Source organism: Pongo abelii, chromosome 10 (assembly GCF_028885655.2).
Source record: "Pongo abelii isolate AG06213 chromosome 10, NHGRI_mPonAbe1-v2.0_pri, whole genome shotgun sequence".
Lineage (NCBI taxonomy): Eukaryota > Metazoa > Chordata > Mammalia > Primates > Hominidae > Pongo > Pongo abelii.
The window spans coordinates 8,524,304-8,541,602 of NC_071995.2; the positions used below are offsets into that span (position 1 = coordinate 8,524,304).

Below are 17,299 nucleotides of genomic sequence, written 5' to 3' on the forward strand. Positions count from 1 at the left end.
TATAGATATACCACCTTTTGTTTATTTATTCATTAGTTGATAGTGTGTCTACTTTTTGGCCATTATGAATATGCTTTTTTGAACATTCCTGTACAAGTTTTTGTTTGAACACATGTCTCTAATTCTCTTTGATATATACCCAGGAGTAGAGTTGCTCGGTCATATGGTAATTCTATGTTTAACTTTAGAGGAACTGCCACACTGTTTTCCACAACTGCTGCACCATTTTATATTTTCACCAGCCAATGTATGAGGGTTCCAATTTCTACAGTACTCGTTATCGGGTTTTTTTTTTTTGTTTCTTTGTTTATAGCCACCCTAGTGGGTATAAAATAGTATTTCATTGTGGTTTTAATTTGCATGTCCCTAGTGACTAATGATATTGAGCATCTTTTCATGTGCTTATTGGCCATTTGTAAATATTTGAAGAAATGTCTACTTTAAGTCTTTTAAGTGGCCATTTGGCCATTTTTAAATGAGGTTGTCTTTTGTTGTTGAGTTATAAGAGTTTTCTTCTCTCTCTCTTTTTTTTTTTTTTTTGAGACAGAATCTTGCTCTGTCACCCAGGATAGAGTGCAGTGGTGTGAACATGGCTCACTGTGGCCTTGGCTTGCTGGGCTCAACAGATCATCTGCCTCTGCCTTCCATGTGTCTGGCACCACAGGCTCACAGCACCCTGTCTAGCTAATTTATTTAAATTTTTTGTAGAGATTGGGTCTCACCATGTTTCCCAGGCTAGTCTTGAACTCCTGGGCTCCAGCAATCCTCCCTCCTCAGCCTCCCAAAGTTCTGGGATTACAGACGTTAGCCACCGTGTCCAACCTAAGAGTTCTTTATATGTTCTAGATACTAGACTCTTGAGCAGAAAAAATACACAAACTGTTTTTCCCTCTGTTCTCATACCACAGCAACAATCAACACAGAACACTTCTGTAATCAATGCAAGCTATCTATTCTGCAGCAGGCACAAGCTGGGTATCCTCTAGTTCAATTCAGACACTATCTACCTGGACATAGTTTCAGATCCCACAAATTGAGGGTTCAGTCCCACAAGATCATCCCCACCCTCCCACCAGTCACAAGTCCAGGCCTCTGGAACTTCTGACCAGTTACTTCAAGTTGGGGTTCCCATGAACTTTGTTGGGTTTGATTAATTCATTAGGACTGCCCACAGAACTCAGGGAAATACTTATGTTTATTGGTTTATTACAAAGGATAATGACACAAATAAACAGCCAGATGAAGAGATACATAGGCCAAGGTCTGGAAGGGTCCTGAGCACAGAAACTTCTATCCCCCCCAAGTTCTGGTATGGCACCCTCCCAGGACACAGATGAGTTTGGATTTTTTTTGTTTTTGTTTTTGTATTTTTCTGTAGACCTGCACTGTAGACATGGGTGAGTTTTTGTTTACCTTCTTGTGTTTAGCTCTCTGAAAGCTCCCTAAACCCTGTCCTCTTGGGCTTTATGGAGACTTCATTGGATAGGCATAACTGAAGCGTGGACAACCATGTAAAACTGTGATTAGAAAAAAGGGTATGATCAAGGCCAGCCACAGTGGCTCACGCCTGTAATCCCAGCACTTTGGGAGGCCGAGGTGGGCAGATCACCCGAGGTCAGGAGTTCGAGACCAGCCTAACCAATTTGGTGAATCCCCGTCTGTACTAAAAATACAAAAATTAGGCAGGCATGGTGGCAGGCGCTTGTAGTCCCAGCTACTCGGAAGGCTGAGGCAGCAGAATTGCTTGAGCCCAGGAGGTGGAGGTTGTAGTGAGCCGAGACCGCGCCACTGCGCTCCAGCCTGGGCGACAGAGCTAGACTCTGTCTCAAAAAAAAGAAAGAAAAAAAGATATGATCTAATGCTGATAGACTGGGGAAACCCAGCAAGGTGTGTCTGTTCAGATTCTTCTTGGCCTCTCTGTGCAGCATTCCTTCACCCAGGACATGGGTAGGACCCTGTCTGGAATGAGGGTCTCGTGATCTACAATCCAACAAGATAGGTCAGTTTTTTCTTTGTTTATTTTTTGTTTTTGAGACAGCCTCAAGAGTAGCTGGGGCTACAGATGTGTGCTACCATGCCTGGCTAAGTTTTGTAGAGGTGGGGTCTCACTGTGTTGCCCAGGCTGGTCTTGAACTTCAAGGCTCAGGACACCTGCCCGCCTTGGCCTCCCATAATGCTGGGATTACAGGTGTAAGCCATCATGCCCAGTCAGATTATTTCTTTATAGCCAGTGCTTATATGGAAAGGAGGGGGAATTAGGGTAATATTTTTAGGTTTTTTGACTGGTTTGGGGGAAAGGAGGTGCTGGTTTCTTTGACCACCTTGTGGAAGAGAGATTCTAGCTTGTATGGATGGCCTCAGGGAAGAATGAGGGGCCAGAGACAGGAGGGCTGGAGAAGGTCAGAGAGTTTTGCTTCTGAGGCCTAAATCATCCAACCTTATAACAAATGACTGTAACAATGGTGAGGGGGGTTATAAGCCAGGAACTATGGACAAAAACCAATATATATGTATATCATAATATCACAACCCTTATGAGATATATGATTTGCAAGTGTTTTCTCCCACTTCTGTGGGTTGTCTTTTCACTTTCTTACTAAGTGTCCTTTGATAGACAAAGATTTTTAATTTCGATGAAGTCCAACTTATTTATTTTTGTCTTTGGTTGCTTGTGCTTTTGGTGTCATAATTAAGAAGCTGTTGCCTAATCTAAAGTCATAAAAATTTTTACCTATGTTTCTCTCTAAGGTTTATAATTTAGGCTCTAATATTTAGGTATTTGATGAATTTTTAGTTAATTTTTATATATGGTGTGTAGTAGAGACTCAAATTCATTCCTTTGCACGTAATATCCAGTTAGCTCAGCACCATTTGTTGAGAAGATCATTTTTTCTCCATTGAATGGTCCTTACACCCTTGTGAGAAATCAGTTGACTACAGATGTATGGGATAACTTCTGGACTCTCAAGTTTATTCCATCATACTGATTTTTTGTTTTAACTTCATATAAATCACTTTTGTATTATTTTATTTGGTATTTTATCTTCAAAACTTCCAAAATGATTTATCATTTATTTAATTGATTGAAAATGAGCCAGAAGCAAATTTGCTGTCGTAAAAGTTTACTAAAAATCAAGAGAAATGGCTTCATAGCACCATTACTGCAATGTTACGATTACATGCATTGTTATTCGAATCATTTCTAAAGTTATAAATTTATGAAGCTTTGAGAATCCATTTCAATATATCAGAAAAGGAAATCATGTTAATAAAAATATCATTAGACACAAAATAATATAAAATATAAATGAATACATGAAGTAACAATTTTTAACTCTTTTACAAACTTATGTACAATAAGATTAAAATAAGACAGTTGTGCATACAAGTTTTCCTGTGGATCTGTTCATCTTCAATGCAAGGGTTGCTAGGTAATAACTGCACAGGGATATGGTTATTCTGAATATTTTTCTCACTATCAAAGACAGTTGTTAGGGACAAACAGATACCAATAGAGACAAATAGGGATCCTTTATTGGCTCCTTACATTTTGTTGGATAAAGCACAATTTTCTTGCAATGCTTCCCCATCCTTCTCTCCCAAATATTGTTCTCTTTCTCTCTCTCTCTCTCTTTTTTTTTTTTTTTTTTTCTGAGACAGAGTCTTGCTGTTGTCGCCCAGGCTGGAGTGCAACGGCACGATCTCGGCTCACTGCAACCTCCACCTCCTGGGTTCAAGCGATTCTCCTGCCTCAGCCTCCCAAGTAGCTGGGATTACAGGTGCCTGCTACCATGCCTGGCTAATTTTTGTATTTTTAGTACAGACGGGGTTTTGCCATGTTGGCCAGGCTGGTCTCAAACTCCTGACCACAGGTGATCTGCCTGGCTCGGCCTCCCAAAGTGCTGGGATTACAGGCATTAGCCACCACGCCTGGCCCTCTCTCTCTCTCTTTTTTTTTTTTTTTTTTAAGAGACAGGGTCTTGCTATGTTGCCCAGGCTGGCCTTGAACACCTGTGTTCAAGCCATCCTCCCTCCTCAATCTCCCAAGCAGCTGGAACTATAAGCATGTGCCACGGTTCGCAGCTTTATCATTTTGTTTTGTCACAACTCTCTTATATAGTTAATATACCTTTGGGAGAAGCATCACACACATACAAAAAGTAGCAAACCTTGACCTGATTGGCATTTCTGAGATGAAGAGACCCACGCGAGCCAATAGATTTTCCTCTTCCCAACATTCAAGCAACTTCCTTCCAATTGTTTGCTAATTATGATATGTGAAGTTTGTGGGTGTTTCTAAATTAGGGACTTCCTTAAAAGAGTTTGTGTTTCCAGAAGATTTGCTACTTCAGACATCAACCCATTATTAGGGTGTCTTGTTCACAGTCCTCCTGCCCATTTTAAGATCCTTTATTAAAATAGCTTGAAGGTGACCATGCATGGTCTATACCTCCATCCCCACCCATAACAATCTTTTTTTGTACAAACATAAAAACATGCTTCTGCTGATTAAAACATATAGCACATGATTGGATATTAATGCTTTGGAGAGATGGTTTGGGGTCACAATCACCCAGATACTCTCATTAGGAGGCCCTATAGATCATGGCCTGATGGAAGAGTTTGTGTTACTTGAAAGTAAACATCAAGGGAAAAGAATAGAAAAATCTATCACTAACACCATTGTTAACTCAAATGAATCAAATAATAAAGGATGTTGATATAAAAACATTTGATCCTCTCACCATGCTTTTTAGGATCTACCTTCTGCTCTCATCCTGCCTAAAAGTCATAGAAAAACATTGACACTTTAGGATGCTCCCAGGTCCTGCAGTTCTGTTATTCCCAATAGGGACAATGTTGCATTCAAAAGTGCACCAATTGCAGCATGTCCCTGGCCAGGCCTGTGTTCCTTCTCTATTTTCAAGACATAGATCTTTTTAAAGAGTCGTATATAAATATTTTTTCTCTAAACTCTAAGAAAGTGAGAGTTGAAGAAGAAAAACAGAGAAGACTTGAAGGACTGTTTTTTATCCACTGTCTTCAGCAGAGCTATTTCATCGTGTGTGACATTCCTGGAAGTTGCTATCAAAGTCCCAAAGTACGAAATGCGTCTCGTAAGTCATCAACCTCATACAGGGGCTGTAGAGAAAGAGAGAGGCAAACTGAGTGAATGGCTTCAAAACTGGGTTGGGTGTTGGTGGGGCCGGAGAGGCTTCTAACCTGAGTGGATGGCTTTGTAACATTTTGGAAGAAAGTAAATTGGGAAACAGTTTTTTTGGGTTTTTTTGTTTGTTTGTTTGTTTAAAAAAAAAAAGAGAAAAGAATTCTGACCAGGAAGGAAACGCAACCCTGGGGAGAGACAGAAATTTAAAGATGTGAAACAATAAAAGAAAGAAAAGGGAGGGAAAAGGAACCTTAGCAGAGGGCTCTGAATGGTGAAACAGCAGAAGAAAAAGCTGATGTGGAGGAGAAATAAAGATTTCATCAGATGAAAACTGAGAGTGATTAAACAATAAGAAAATATAAGAAATATACGAAACTCCAAAAAAGATTATAGAGAAAGACAGAAAATTTAAAAAGCAAGGAAGCCCCTTACCAAAAGGATGCGCCGAAGCTGTCTGGAGAGACGAACTGAATTTTCATGCAGCCCTTCCCAGGCTTTGAAAGTTCTTTCATGGTTTTCTACAAAAGTATTCCAGCAGTAAAAATAATCTTAAAAAAAAAAAAAAAAGGAAAGAAAAAAAGGCGGGGATATGGGAGTAGAAGATACTTCAGGTTCCAAATCGAGGGGAAAGACAGCAACCCTGGCCCCATTTTCTCATTTCCTCGGGCCCTTGTCTCTGAGCCATTCACTCTTTTCTCTGCTTCTAATCTTTAATTTCGGCTCCAAAGGTGAACCAGAATCGCCGCCCACTTCTTCCCCTCGAGCTTCCCCACTAACTCATTCATTTTGCATCGCAATCCCGAATGCGGGCTGCTGCACTGCGCCTGCGCGGAAGGCCCTTTCGCACCTTTGAAGGTCATGATGGCTATTTGCACCCCGGCGCGGTGCAGCCGCCGCAGCCCCTCGGGCTCAGCCTTGCGGTCCTCGCAGAAGTAGAGGCGCGCGGTGAAGATCCTCAGACTGAGGTTGGGGTTCCCTCGCAGAAAGTCGGCCACATGTCGGGCACAGTCGTAGCAGGGGCTCCAGGAGGTGAACCAGGTGACGCGGTAGCAGCGGCCAGGGTCTAGGTCCCAGTCCGAGATGTAGCGGAGGAAGAGCAATTCCACGTGGCAGCCGTTCTGGGGAGACAGAGAGGACCACGCTGAAATTCACTGACTTTTACTGCGGCTCTGGTAGCCTTAGTCATTGTCTCCTACAGTGATCTTTGGGGATGCTTGCAGCTATTGTCCTTGTGTTACAGAGAGACTAAGCAACTTGCTCAAAAGAGCACACCAGTAGGTAGAGCTGAACCCTTGGCAGCACGAGTCCTGCAGAGTGAAGGAAAGCTATGGGTTTTTGTGGAATGAGGAAGATGAAGTGCGCTGAGTTGGGAGGAAGCAGCGTCACACTACCTCACCGAAGATTTAATTTGTGTTTATGAAGTTGCTTTTTGCACCCTTTGAGAAGGAAAATGGCTAGAAGTGCCTGTTGATGTAACATTGTGGAAATATACCTGGACCACTAGGTGGAGGCAGGACAGTTTATGAGGACCATTTGGGAGGATCTGAAAAGGGGAAACGGATTTTGGTAAAGCAGACAGATGGGTGTTGTAATAGAAGTAATAGGCACTGCGATGAGAAGTAAATGGAAGTGCTTGATAAAATCAAAGACTTCTGAAATAGAATGTGTCATGTCACCAAATAGGAAGGAGATTGGGATGTACTCAATACAAATGTAGGCAAAGAAAATTGCATGGCAATATAACCATCAAACAATGAGCCAGACGATGACCTTCCACCCCATGGATGCTTCCCTGAGATTCCACCAAGCCCAGATGTCACAGCGTGTTAAGGGAGAGGAGATACTCGTGCGCAGAAGTTTATGTAAACCCATCTGGATTTTGGTGAAGAAGTCTCTTGGAAATGTAATTCTCTCGGGTAGCCGAAAGATCAATTTAATTAATCAATCAGCCGAGGCCTCTCTGAGTTTTCTGGGGATCACCATGTTGAATGTATTCACTGGCCTACAACCCATGTGAGTAGGAGGGAAAAGAAATCATTTGGAAAACAGAATTGAGCCACTGTTAATTTTTTCCCAAATTCTTCTTCCTTAATTTTCAAAAATGCTTAAGACACAATTTGTTTTTCACATTTAAAATTTTTGCTTGAACAAGCTGATAATATTCTCCCATATAAAAATGCTTTTAGCTTAATTAATCTCAAAGGCAATTCAGATGCTGAGGAAAGCGGGTAAACAGTTTGGGAGCAGTTGTTCTTGGCACTGAAGGAAGGAGTGGCATTAGGGTGCCCAGCATTACCGGGGAGGAATTAAATCACATATTTTGGGCCATGTCTAATATGGGTGCATGGACATGGAAAAAGAAAGAAAAAAAGGATTTGAGGAATGTAATAGAGACACGAATGCCAAAAAAGGATGGAAGTAATACCGTCAGCAGGTGGCTCTAAAAGCACTCACAGTTGACCATTAAACTGCTTGCAAAGCCGACTTTAATTGATACCTTATTGCGAAGATGACCAAAGTCCAGTGAAAAGGATGTAGCACTGTCCCGCCTCTTCACTACATAGCACAGGTAGGTCTCATGCCGACCCTTAGCCCAGCGGACATTTTTGAAGTTGTAAAGAAATTTCCTCCGGTTCATCAAGAGGCTGTGGGTGAGAGGAGGGAGAGAAAATGCAAGAGTACAGTTTATTATCTGGTCACTCTGGATTTTCCTTCAGCTTTTTAAAGAGGTCATTACTTGGGCTAAACCAAAGAAAATGCTCTGGCTTCCTCTGCTGGCTGCCTGAGCCCTACTGAGCCCGGCTGAGCCTGGAATCCATCATAAACTCCTTTTCCTGCTTATATTTAAGGCCAATTGAGAGATACTCATCAAGGACCCCAAACCCTTACCCACAAGATGGTCACCTCCTGCCACTGTCTTCTAGATGCTGATGACTTGGAATTACAATTAAATTTGTTCTTCAACAAGAAAACAAAACAAAAAATAAACTTGTTCCTCAGTCCCATAATTATATTTTCAGATTTCCCCTCCAGTCTTTACCTAAGTGTCCAATTTGTACCTCAAACTCAAAATGATCAAAACAATATTCCTCAACTGCCGCCTGTCCTAAACTGCCTCTCCTCCTGACTTTGCCACTTCAAGTAAGCAGGCTAGCAGCCTGGAACCATCCTTGACTCATTTCTTCTTCCTCAGTCCTCATATTTAATTAATCATCTAAATGTGTTGATTCAAACCCCCCAATATTTCTTGAATTTGTACCTTCCCTGTTTGCTGTTCTCTGCTTTGGTCCAAGCCCTCATCTTCTTCCTCCTTATCTGTTGTGCTGGCCTTTTAACTGGTCTGTCTGCCTCCAGTCCCTCCAAAATAACATTCCCCACACTGTCACCGCCATGATCTCACAAAAACCCAGGTGCACCGTGCCATTCCCATGCTGAAGATCCCGTGATGGTTCTCTTCTGCCCGCAGAATAAACTCCAAACTCTTTAACGTGGTGTTTAGGCCACTTTTTACAGTTGGACCTTGATCTAAATTTATTTTTTTAATTAATTTATTTTTTTTTTTGAGATATGGTCTCACTTTGTCGCCCAGGCTGAAGTACACTGGCGTGATCTCGGCTTACTGTAGCCTCAACCTCCCAGGCTCAGGCAAATCTTCCAGGCTCAGTGGATCCTCCTGCCTCAGCCTCCTGAGTAGCTGGGATTACAGGTGCCCACCATCATGCCCAGGTAATGTTTGTATTTTTAATAGAGACGGAGTTTCACCATCTTGGCCAGGCTGGCCTTGAACTCCTGACCTCAGGTGTTCTGCCCGCCTCGGCTTCCCAAAGTGCTGGGATTACAGGTGTGAGCCACTGCACTGGCCTATTTTTTAATGTATAAGAGCAATACCGGGCTGGGCACAGTGGCTCACACCTGTTTTTTAATGTATAAGAGCAATACTTGGCCGGGCGCAGTGGCCCACACCTGTAATCCCAGCACTTTGGGAGGCCGAGGCAGGTGGATCCTCTGAGGTCAGGAGTTCGAGACCAGCCTGGCCAACATGGTGAAACCCCATCTCTATTAAAAATACAAACATTAGCCGAGTGTGGTGGTGGGCGCCTATAATCCCATCTACCCGGGAGGCTGAGGCGACAGATTTGCTTGAACCCAGCAGGTGGGGGTTGCAGTGAGCTACGGTCACGCCATTCCACTCCAGAGTGGGCAACAAGACCAAAACTCCATCTCAAAAAAAAAAAAAAAGAAAGAGTAATACTTGATCATTGTCAAACTTGAATACTATGGAAAAATAGAAGAGCTCTAAATTTTAAAATATTAAAGATTTTTAAAATCTCGAATATCATAGTGTCTAATAATAATAATTAGATTTAGTGTCTAATGACAATGACTGTTAAGATTCTTGTGTTTATTCCTCTAGTCTTTCTACAGGCACATATTTACATGATTTGGATTATACTGATTGCATGTGTGATTTTGTACTCTGCTGCTTTCTTAACTAGGCAAAATAATCTAAATATCTTGCTATGTTGTTCCCACATAATGACTGATTTCTCCTCCTCTTTGTTTTCTGGCTCCTAGCATAGTGTCTTGTATATCATAAGCACTAACTTGAATAGCATTTGTGGAAATACTCTGGTAACCCAAGTTTCCGTAAAGAAATCAAGAGTCCCCATTGCAGCTGCAAACAGCAAGGCAAGCTGTACAGTGTGGTTGATATGAAAGCACAGGTGATGGCTGGATTTTGTCCCTAGTCTTTTCCAGAAATGCATTTATCCAATTTGTGGAGCTAGTGCTGTCACCTAATGGTGTGGGGCAGAAGTGCAGAGAATTTGCAAAGTAAAGTGCTCAGGAATTTGAATAACGTTTGCTGGCAAGAGAATTGAAACTTTTCTTACTCATTATTTTTTCTTACATTGAGGTATAATTTACATACAGTAAACTTCACCCATTTAAGATGCATAATTCTACGAATATTTTTGGATGTAAACACCCCAAACTGCTACCGCGGTCAGGATACAGAACCTGAATCACCACCCTCACCCCACCAGAGCTTCTTCCTCCCCCTTTGCAGTCTTTCCCTTCCCCACAGGACAACCACTGATTTGCTTTCTTTTTTTCCCCTTTTTGTGGAAAATGGAGTTTCACTGTGTTGCCCAGGCTGGTCTTGAACTCCTGAGTTCTAGCAGTCCTCCCACGTGGCCTCTCAAAGTGCTGGGATTACAGGCGTGAGCCACTGTGCCTGCCCTGATTTGCTTTCTGTAACTATAAGTTACTTTCATTTTCTAGAATTTCATATAGCGTACATTATCTCCTCCTTCATGTCTGACTCTTTCATTTAGCGTCAAGACTTTGGGATTCATCCCCAAGTAGCTTCTTCCTTTGTACTACAGGGTGGTATTCCATTGCATGGATATAGCACATTTTGCTTATTTGTTCACTTGTTGATGGATATTTGGATAGTCTCTACTTTGGGGTTTTGTGAATAAAGGTACTATGAACATTCATGTACCAGTCTTTGTGTGGATATACATTGAGAATTGATATTTTAATAATGTAGTGCAGGTGATAGACCCTGTCTTTAAAAGTTAAATACCAAAATATCAGCCTAACTAAGTAGATCATCTAGGACAACAGCTTTTTGTAGTTGTTTCCATTTATTTTTAATTTTTCTTATTATTTTTTTTGAGGCAAGTTCTAGTCCTGTCACCCAGGCTGGAGTACAGTGGCGCAAGCACTGCTCAGTGCAGCCTTGACCTCCTGGGCTGCAACGATTCTCCTGCCTCAGCCCCCTAGTAGCTGGGACCACAGGCACATGCCACCATGCCCAGCTAATTTTTGTTACAGAAACAGGGTTTTGCCATGTTGCTCAGGCTGGTCTTGAACTCCTGGGCTCAAGCGATCCACCCACCTCAGCCTCCCAAAGTGCTGGGATTACAGGCATGAGCCACCTCACCCGGCTGTCTGTTCCAGTTTAAATGTCTCCCCTCACATACATGAAGCTTATTGGAAAGCACTTTAAACCTTAAGCAGCAAACTAGATTTATTACCAGTATACACATTATATAAGGTAAAAATTAGCCATATTGTTTTAAAATTAAAAATGCATATTTTAATCTAGATGGATACTAGGCCAGATGCAGTGACTCATGACTGTATCCCAACACCTGGGGAGGCCAAGGCAGGAGGATTGCTTGAGCCCAGGAGTTCAAGACTGCAGAAAGCTACGATTGCACCACTGCACTCCAGCCTGGGTAACAGGGTAAGATTGTCTTTTAAAAAATAAAAAACATAAAATGAATACTAAAAAAGATCCAATAATAATTAGCTTTATTTTAAAAGGATAATAATTTTTATGGTAATTACCACAGTACCAACCACCATTACTATTAAACTATATTAGCATATAATAACCCTTCATATATATAAGCTCAACACATAATAGGTGCTTAATAAGTGCAGAAGAAAAAGAAAAGAAATTCTCTCTTTGAGGCCCAGTGTTAAACAGATTAAGCATCATCTCTTACCAATAAATCCCTTTTATATTTAACTTACCCTCCTGGGCTGTGTAGATGAGAAAGGCAGAGGAATCTACATCTTCTTACATGCACCTTGGTTGGTGGGGGGTGTGTGTGTGTGTGTGTGTGTGTGTGTGTGTGTGTGTGTGTGTGTGTGTGTGTGTGTGGAGAGAGAGAGAGAGCCTTATAATAAGGAAGAAAAAGTGTCCTGGAAGTATAGATAAGAACGATGTGGCATAGACAAAGGACTTTGGGTGGATTTTTGGGTCCTACTCTACATGAAAATACAATAGGCCTACACTGTTTCTGTCACATGTTACCAGTCAGAGTGAAATGAATTGTGTGAACCTGACCTGCTAGTTAACTTTGTTGATCCATTACTTCCCTTCTCTGGTTAGGGGCCTGTTTCCAGCTCCCTGTTCTCGTCATTTCTGTCCTGGGTAGGAAGGACTTTGCCGAGGGAGTGTTTCAAGCCTGCAGGCTGACAGCTGCTCTGGACAGCTGTGCTCCCTGAGGCAGAACCCTAGCTGCATCCCCAGCCGTGCGAACCAGAAACAAGCGGGTTAAAAATAATCCTAACCAAGTCATTTTGCCATCACTAATGAGCTCTACAGATACTGTCCTCCTTAATGATGATATATTTCCCTTTTGTCCTGTTGAATTTCATCTTTTCTCCTTTTCTGTCTTTCTCTGAATTTCAACTGCTGATTTTACCTTTGCTTTGCATTTTACTTTGAACAAGTATTTCCAATGGACCCTTCACAAGGACCTATAGCTCAGACTTGTTTTCAAAATCTCAGTGTAAACTGAGGCGACATTTGACATTGTCTGACCTCAAGAAAATTTTCTGAAGAACATTAAATCCTCCATTAAAAATCTTTATTTTGTATATTGGATGTGATGGCTCATGTCTGTAATTCCAGCACTTTAGGAGGCCCAGGCAGGAGGATTGCTTGAGGCCAGGACTTGGAGACCAGCCTGGGCTGGTCTAAGACCCTGTCTCTACAAAAAAACATATTTTTAAAAAATCTTTATTCTGTAATGTAAGTTCTTTATAAAGGAATTAAATTGAGGTAAAGTATAAGGATTAGGTATTATTCTCATACATTCATAGTAATCATAAATGTAGGAACAGAATAAGTTCTATGATAATAACTTATCAAAAACTGCACATAAAGACATTGTGAGGACCTTAACCAAATTCACACCTAAGAGGTAAGTTAAGCTGTGTCTGAACAAATGGAAAGATTAATTAATAGTAAAAGTGCCATTAACTGCCTAACAATTGGGCCTTTAACATTAAATAACTTGCTTGAATGAATTTTTCTCCTTATAATGGATGCAATCATAGTGACTTTCAAGAAATTAATTTAGAATGTTTGGCATTTCTAAAATTACAAATTTTCTTACTATAGCTAAATTATTTCAGTAACGTCTCCCTAGGAAAGTGTGTCTTCAAGTTGTTTTATTGTTGAATATTTACAAAACTATTACAAAAATTAACACTACCATTTTTAGTACAGTACTGCTATTACCTTTTCATGATTTGAGTCTCTAAAGATTTGCTATGTTAATATTATTGCCATAAATTAGTTTCAACCATGGTACAAATCTCAAGACGAATCAGTACATTGTACACACTACTTCTTTTGCCACATGAAAAAGAGAGAAATCGAGAGAAGTCTGAAACAGAAAGAATTGGGCTGACAGCATTTAAGATCTGAATAGAAGAAAAGGAGACAGATCAAAAAAATATATATGCATATTGATCAAGCTGATCTTATCAGCCAGACAGTTATATGAGAGAAAGGGATAGCTACCAGTCTCATTACTCAGATTTGCTCTGAGAGGAAGGCCAGTGCAATCACCCACGAGGAGACTGCCTCTTTACCTGTCCATAGTGGTGTCCAGAGTGTCTTCTTGGCTCCCTGCAAGTCTCAGGCCAGGAAAATCTTGCTTCAATTAATGACGGTTCTCTGTCTCAGTCTGACAGTGCATTGGCCCTTCACATTCAAATTTGGGCTTGCTCTTTTGGGCTCCTCCCCTGACAGCATCACCCCCACCAGGTACCCCAACGGCCTTGCTCCTGATTTGGATCCAGTGAAGATGGGTGGGTGGGGCTGTCATAGGCAGAGTCACACAGGTTAAACGATTGAGGGCAGCTCTGCTTAATGTTTAGGTTCCTTTAGGGCTGCTGCTCTAAAAGTCCAGTCCATGCTCCATAGCTAGCAAAGATCAGGAGGCAGTAACAGTAGACACTTAAATTATAATCATGATAACACAAAATAAAAGCACAGTGATAATAGTAATATTTATGTAAATACCTTAAAGAGCATTTAAATAGCTTCTTGTGTTATTGTGTTAAAGAGCACTTAGAAAGCCTCTAATTCCCCCATATTCCCACAATGTCTCTGAACCTCAGTACAGACAGACACTAACAGCTCCTACTTTGCAGTTAAGCAAATGAACTCAGTTATATAGAATTTAGAACACAAAAACTTTGCCTCGCAAACCATGGATTTTTTTCTTGCTGATTGCATTACAAGAATTGCTTGAAGACTAGATATTTACACCAAAGAGTGATTTTTGCATGAGCCATCTTTTTTAGGAAAAAAAAAAAAAAATCCTTAATTTGGAGTCAGAAGCAGCAGCAGTCCCCCAAAATACAAAAATGCTTATTTCACCAGACATCAGTGTCTAATTGGCTGCACTGAATTTGGAAAACAGGCTAAGATCTTCAAATAAAAGACTTTAATTTTGTGCTCTCATAGAACTTGGTCTATTAAAGATTTTATTTCTCTCTCCTACTGTAGCCCATATGCATTCTATTTATTCACTGAGTAGATACTTAATGCCTACTGTTAATGGAAACTATGCCAAGTGCTAGGGATGCAATGGTAAGCAATGCAGCTAGGGTCTCTGCTCTCTTCTTGCCTCAAGGCTTTGATACCATCTATACCTTGATGATTTTCAGATCAATAGCCCTAGCTTGGACCATGTATTCATCTGTTCTCACACTGCTAATAAAGACATGCCTGAGATGGGGTAATTTATAAAGGAAAGAGGTTTGATTGACTCACAGTTCCACATGGCTGGGGAGGCCTCACAATCATGGCAGAAGAGCAAGGGACATCTTAGGTGGTGGCAGGCAAGAGAGAGCTCATGCAGGGGAAATCCCTTTATAAAACCATCAGATCTTGTGAGACTTATTCAGTATCATGAGAACAGCATGGGAAAGACCCACCCCCATGGTTCAGCTGCCTCCCCCTGGGTCCCTCCCATGACATGTGGGAATTGTGGGAACTACAATTCAAGATGAGATTTGGGTGGGGACACAGGAAAATCTATCAGACCGCTTCTTTAAACTTAAGACAAGTGTGTCCAACTTCCCTCTCAGAATCTCCATTTGGATGTCTGAGCACCTCCAGCCTGTCTAAAACAGAACCCCTGTTCTCTGCCTTACCTGCTCTTCTTGCCATCTTTCCCATCTCAATAAACAGCAGTATTCTGTTTTTGCTTGGCAAAAACTGGGCAGAGTGTCTCTCAGCTCCTCTCTTTCTTTTAAATTCCATGCACACTCCATTAGCAAATCCTGTTATCTCTGCTTCCAGAATATATCCACAAACTGACCACTTCTCACTACCTCCAGGTCCAAGCTACCTGGATTATTGCATTTTGCTTCCCAACTGGCCTTCCTGCCTCCCCCTTCTTCGATTACAGTCTGTTCTCCACATAGCAACTAGAGTATTCATTCTGGAACTTTAAGGTCATGTCACTCCCCTGTCATAACCCTCCATGGCTTCCCATTCTCTCAGTATGGGCCAGCAGCCTGAGATGGCCCACAAGCCCCGCTACCATCTGCTTTGCTTCACCCCTCTGGCTGCATCTCCCTCCATTCTCTCCCTTGCTCACGCAAAGAGCGCACACTCCTTCCTCTGCCCTTGAGGTCCCTCTGCTGAAATGTTATTTTTTGTGTATGGTTGTGGCTTACACCATCATATATTTTATGTCCTTATTCAAATACTCTCTGGTATTTGAGATTTGTCCTAGTCACCATATCTAAAATGTCAACAAAATCTCACCATTATGACACTCCCTTGCCTCCATCCCCTAAATTATTTTTCTCTTTAGCACTTATCACTTAAAATACACTCCTAAGTAAACTAAAGACAAGTAAAATAATCTGTTTAAATTATTTTTTAATTAGCCATGAGATTCAAAATAATAATTATAATTATTTCTAATAATTATATAATAATAATTATTATTATTTTGAGGCAGGGTCTCTCTCTGTCAGCCAGACTGGACTACAGTGACATGGACATGGCTCACTGCAGGCCTTGACATCCTGGGCTCAAGTGACACTCCTGCCTCTGCCTCCCGAGGAGCTGAGACTACAGGAATGTGCCACCACACCCAGCTCATTTTTGTATTTTTCTTTAGAGACGAGGCCTTTCCATGTTGACCAGGCTGGTGTCGAACTCCTGGGGTCAAGTGATCTGCCCGCATCAGCCTTCCAAAGTGCTGGGATTACAGGCGTGAGCCACTGCGCCTGGCCTTGTCTAAATTATTATTGCTGAAAAAATTCCTCAGGGCACCAGCAAGATAGGAGACGGTAGTTGCCTTTGGCACTCTCAGTTTTATACGACAGTTGGACGAGGAGCAGAATGGAGACTCCAAATCCATCTGCAGCGTCCACTGGAAGGTGCAGGCATTTGAAATCTAATCCCTTTAAGTTATATCCTCAGATGTGAATTGGGCTTTTATCATATTTTCACCCATTTGTCAAGAGAATAACACACAGGTACACACAATTGGGTTGTTTTATTGTTTTAAATAAAAATGGCATATATTTAAGGTGCATAAAATGGTGTTTTGATATCTGTAATGAAATGATTGCTACAGTCAAGCTAATTAACTTATCCATCTCCTCACATAGTAACCTTGTATGGGTATGTGTGTGTGGTAACCGCAACTGAAATCTACTGTCTTAGAAAATTTCCAGTATACAATTTTTTTTTTTTTTTTTTTTGAGACAGAGTCTCACTCTGTTGCCTAGGCTGGTGTGCAGTGGCACGATCTTGGCTCACTGCAGCCTTGACCTCCTGGGCTCAAACAATCCTCCCACCTCAGCCTCCTGAGTAGCTGGGACCACAGCTGCACGCTACCACACTGGGCTAATTTTTTTTTTGTTTTTTTGTACAGGCAGGATCTCACTATGTTGCTCAGTTGGGTCTTGAACTCCTGGGCTCAAACAATCCTCCTATCTCAGCCAAAGTGCTGTGATTACAGGTGTGAGCCACTGTGCCTGGCCCAATATAATATTTTTGAACTGTAGTCATCATGCTGTACAATAGAGCTCTAGACTTATTAATCCTGTATAACTGCAACTTTGTACAATTTGAGCAACATCTTCCCATTTTCCCTACCTCCCCATGCCTGCTAACCACCATTTTACTTTCTTTCTTTTTTTTTTTTTTTTGAGATGGAGTCTCACTCTGTTGCCCAGGCTGGAGTGTAATGATGTGATCTCAGCTCACTGCAACCTCCACCTGCTGGGTTCAAACGATTCTCCTGCCTCAGCCTCCCAGTTAGCTGGAATTCCAAGCATGCGCCACCA

General features: G+C 41.5%; 1 protein-coding gene across 1 annotated transcript; it reads right to left on the reverse strand.

The window, feature by feature from the left end:
• Positions 1 to 2,950: 2,950 nt before the first annotated feature.
• On the reverse strand, positions 2,951 to 14,689 carry AICDA (activation induced cytidine deaminase). The gene is made up of 5 exons (XM_002822868.6): positions 13,571 to 14,689; positions 7,665 to 7,812; positions 6,015 to 6,285; positions 5,600 to 5,715; positions 2,951 to 5,142 (listed from the first exon to the last, which is right to left on the reverse strand). Exons 1-5 carry the CDS (start codon positions 13,576 to 13,578, stop codon positions 5,089 to 5,091), a joined length of 597 nt encoding a protein of 198 aa, XP_002822914.3. The 5' UTR covers positions 13,579 to 14,689; the 3' UTR covers positions 2,951 to 5,088.
• Between the last annotated feature and the right edge of the window lie 2,610 nt (positions 14,690 to 17,299).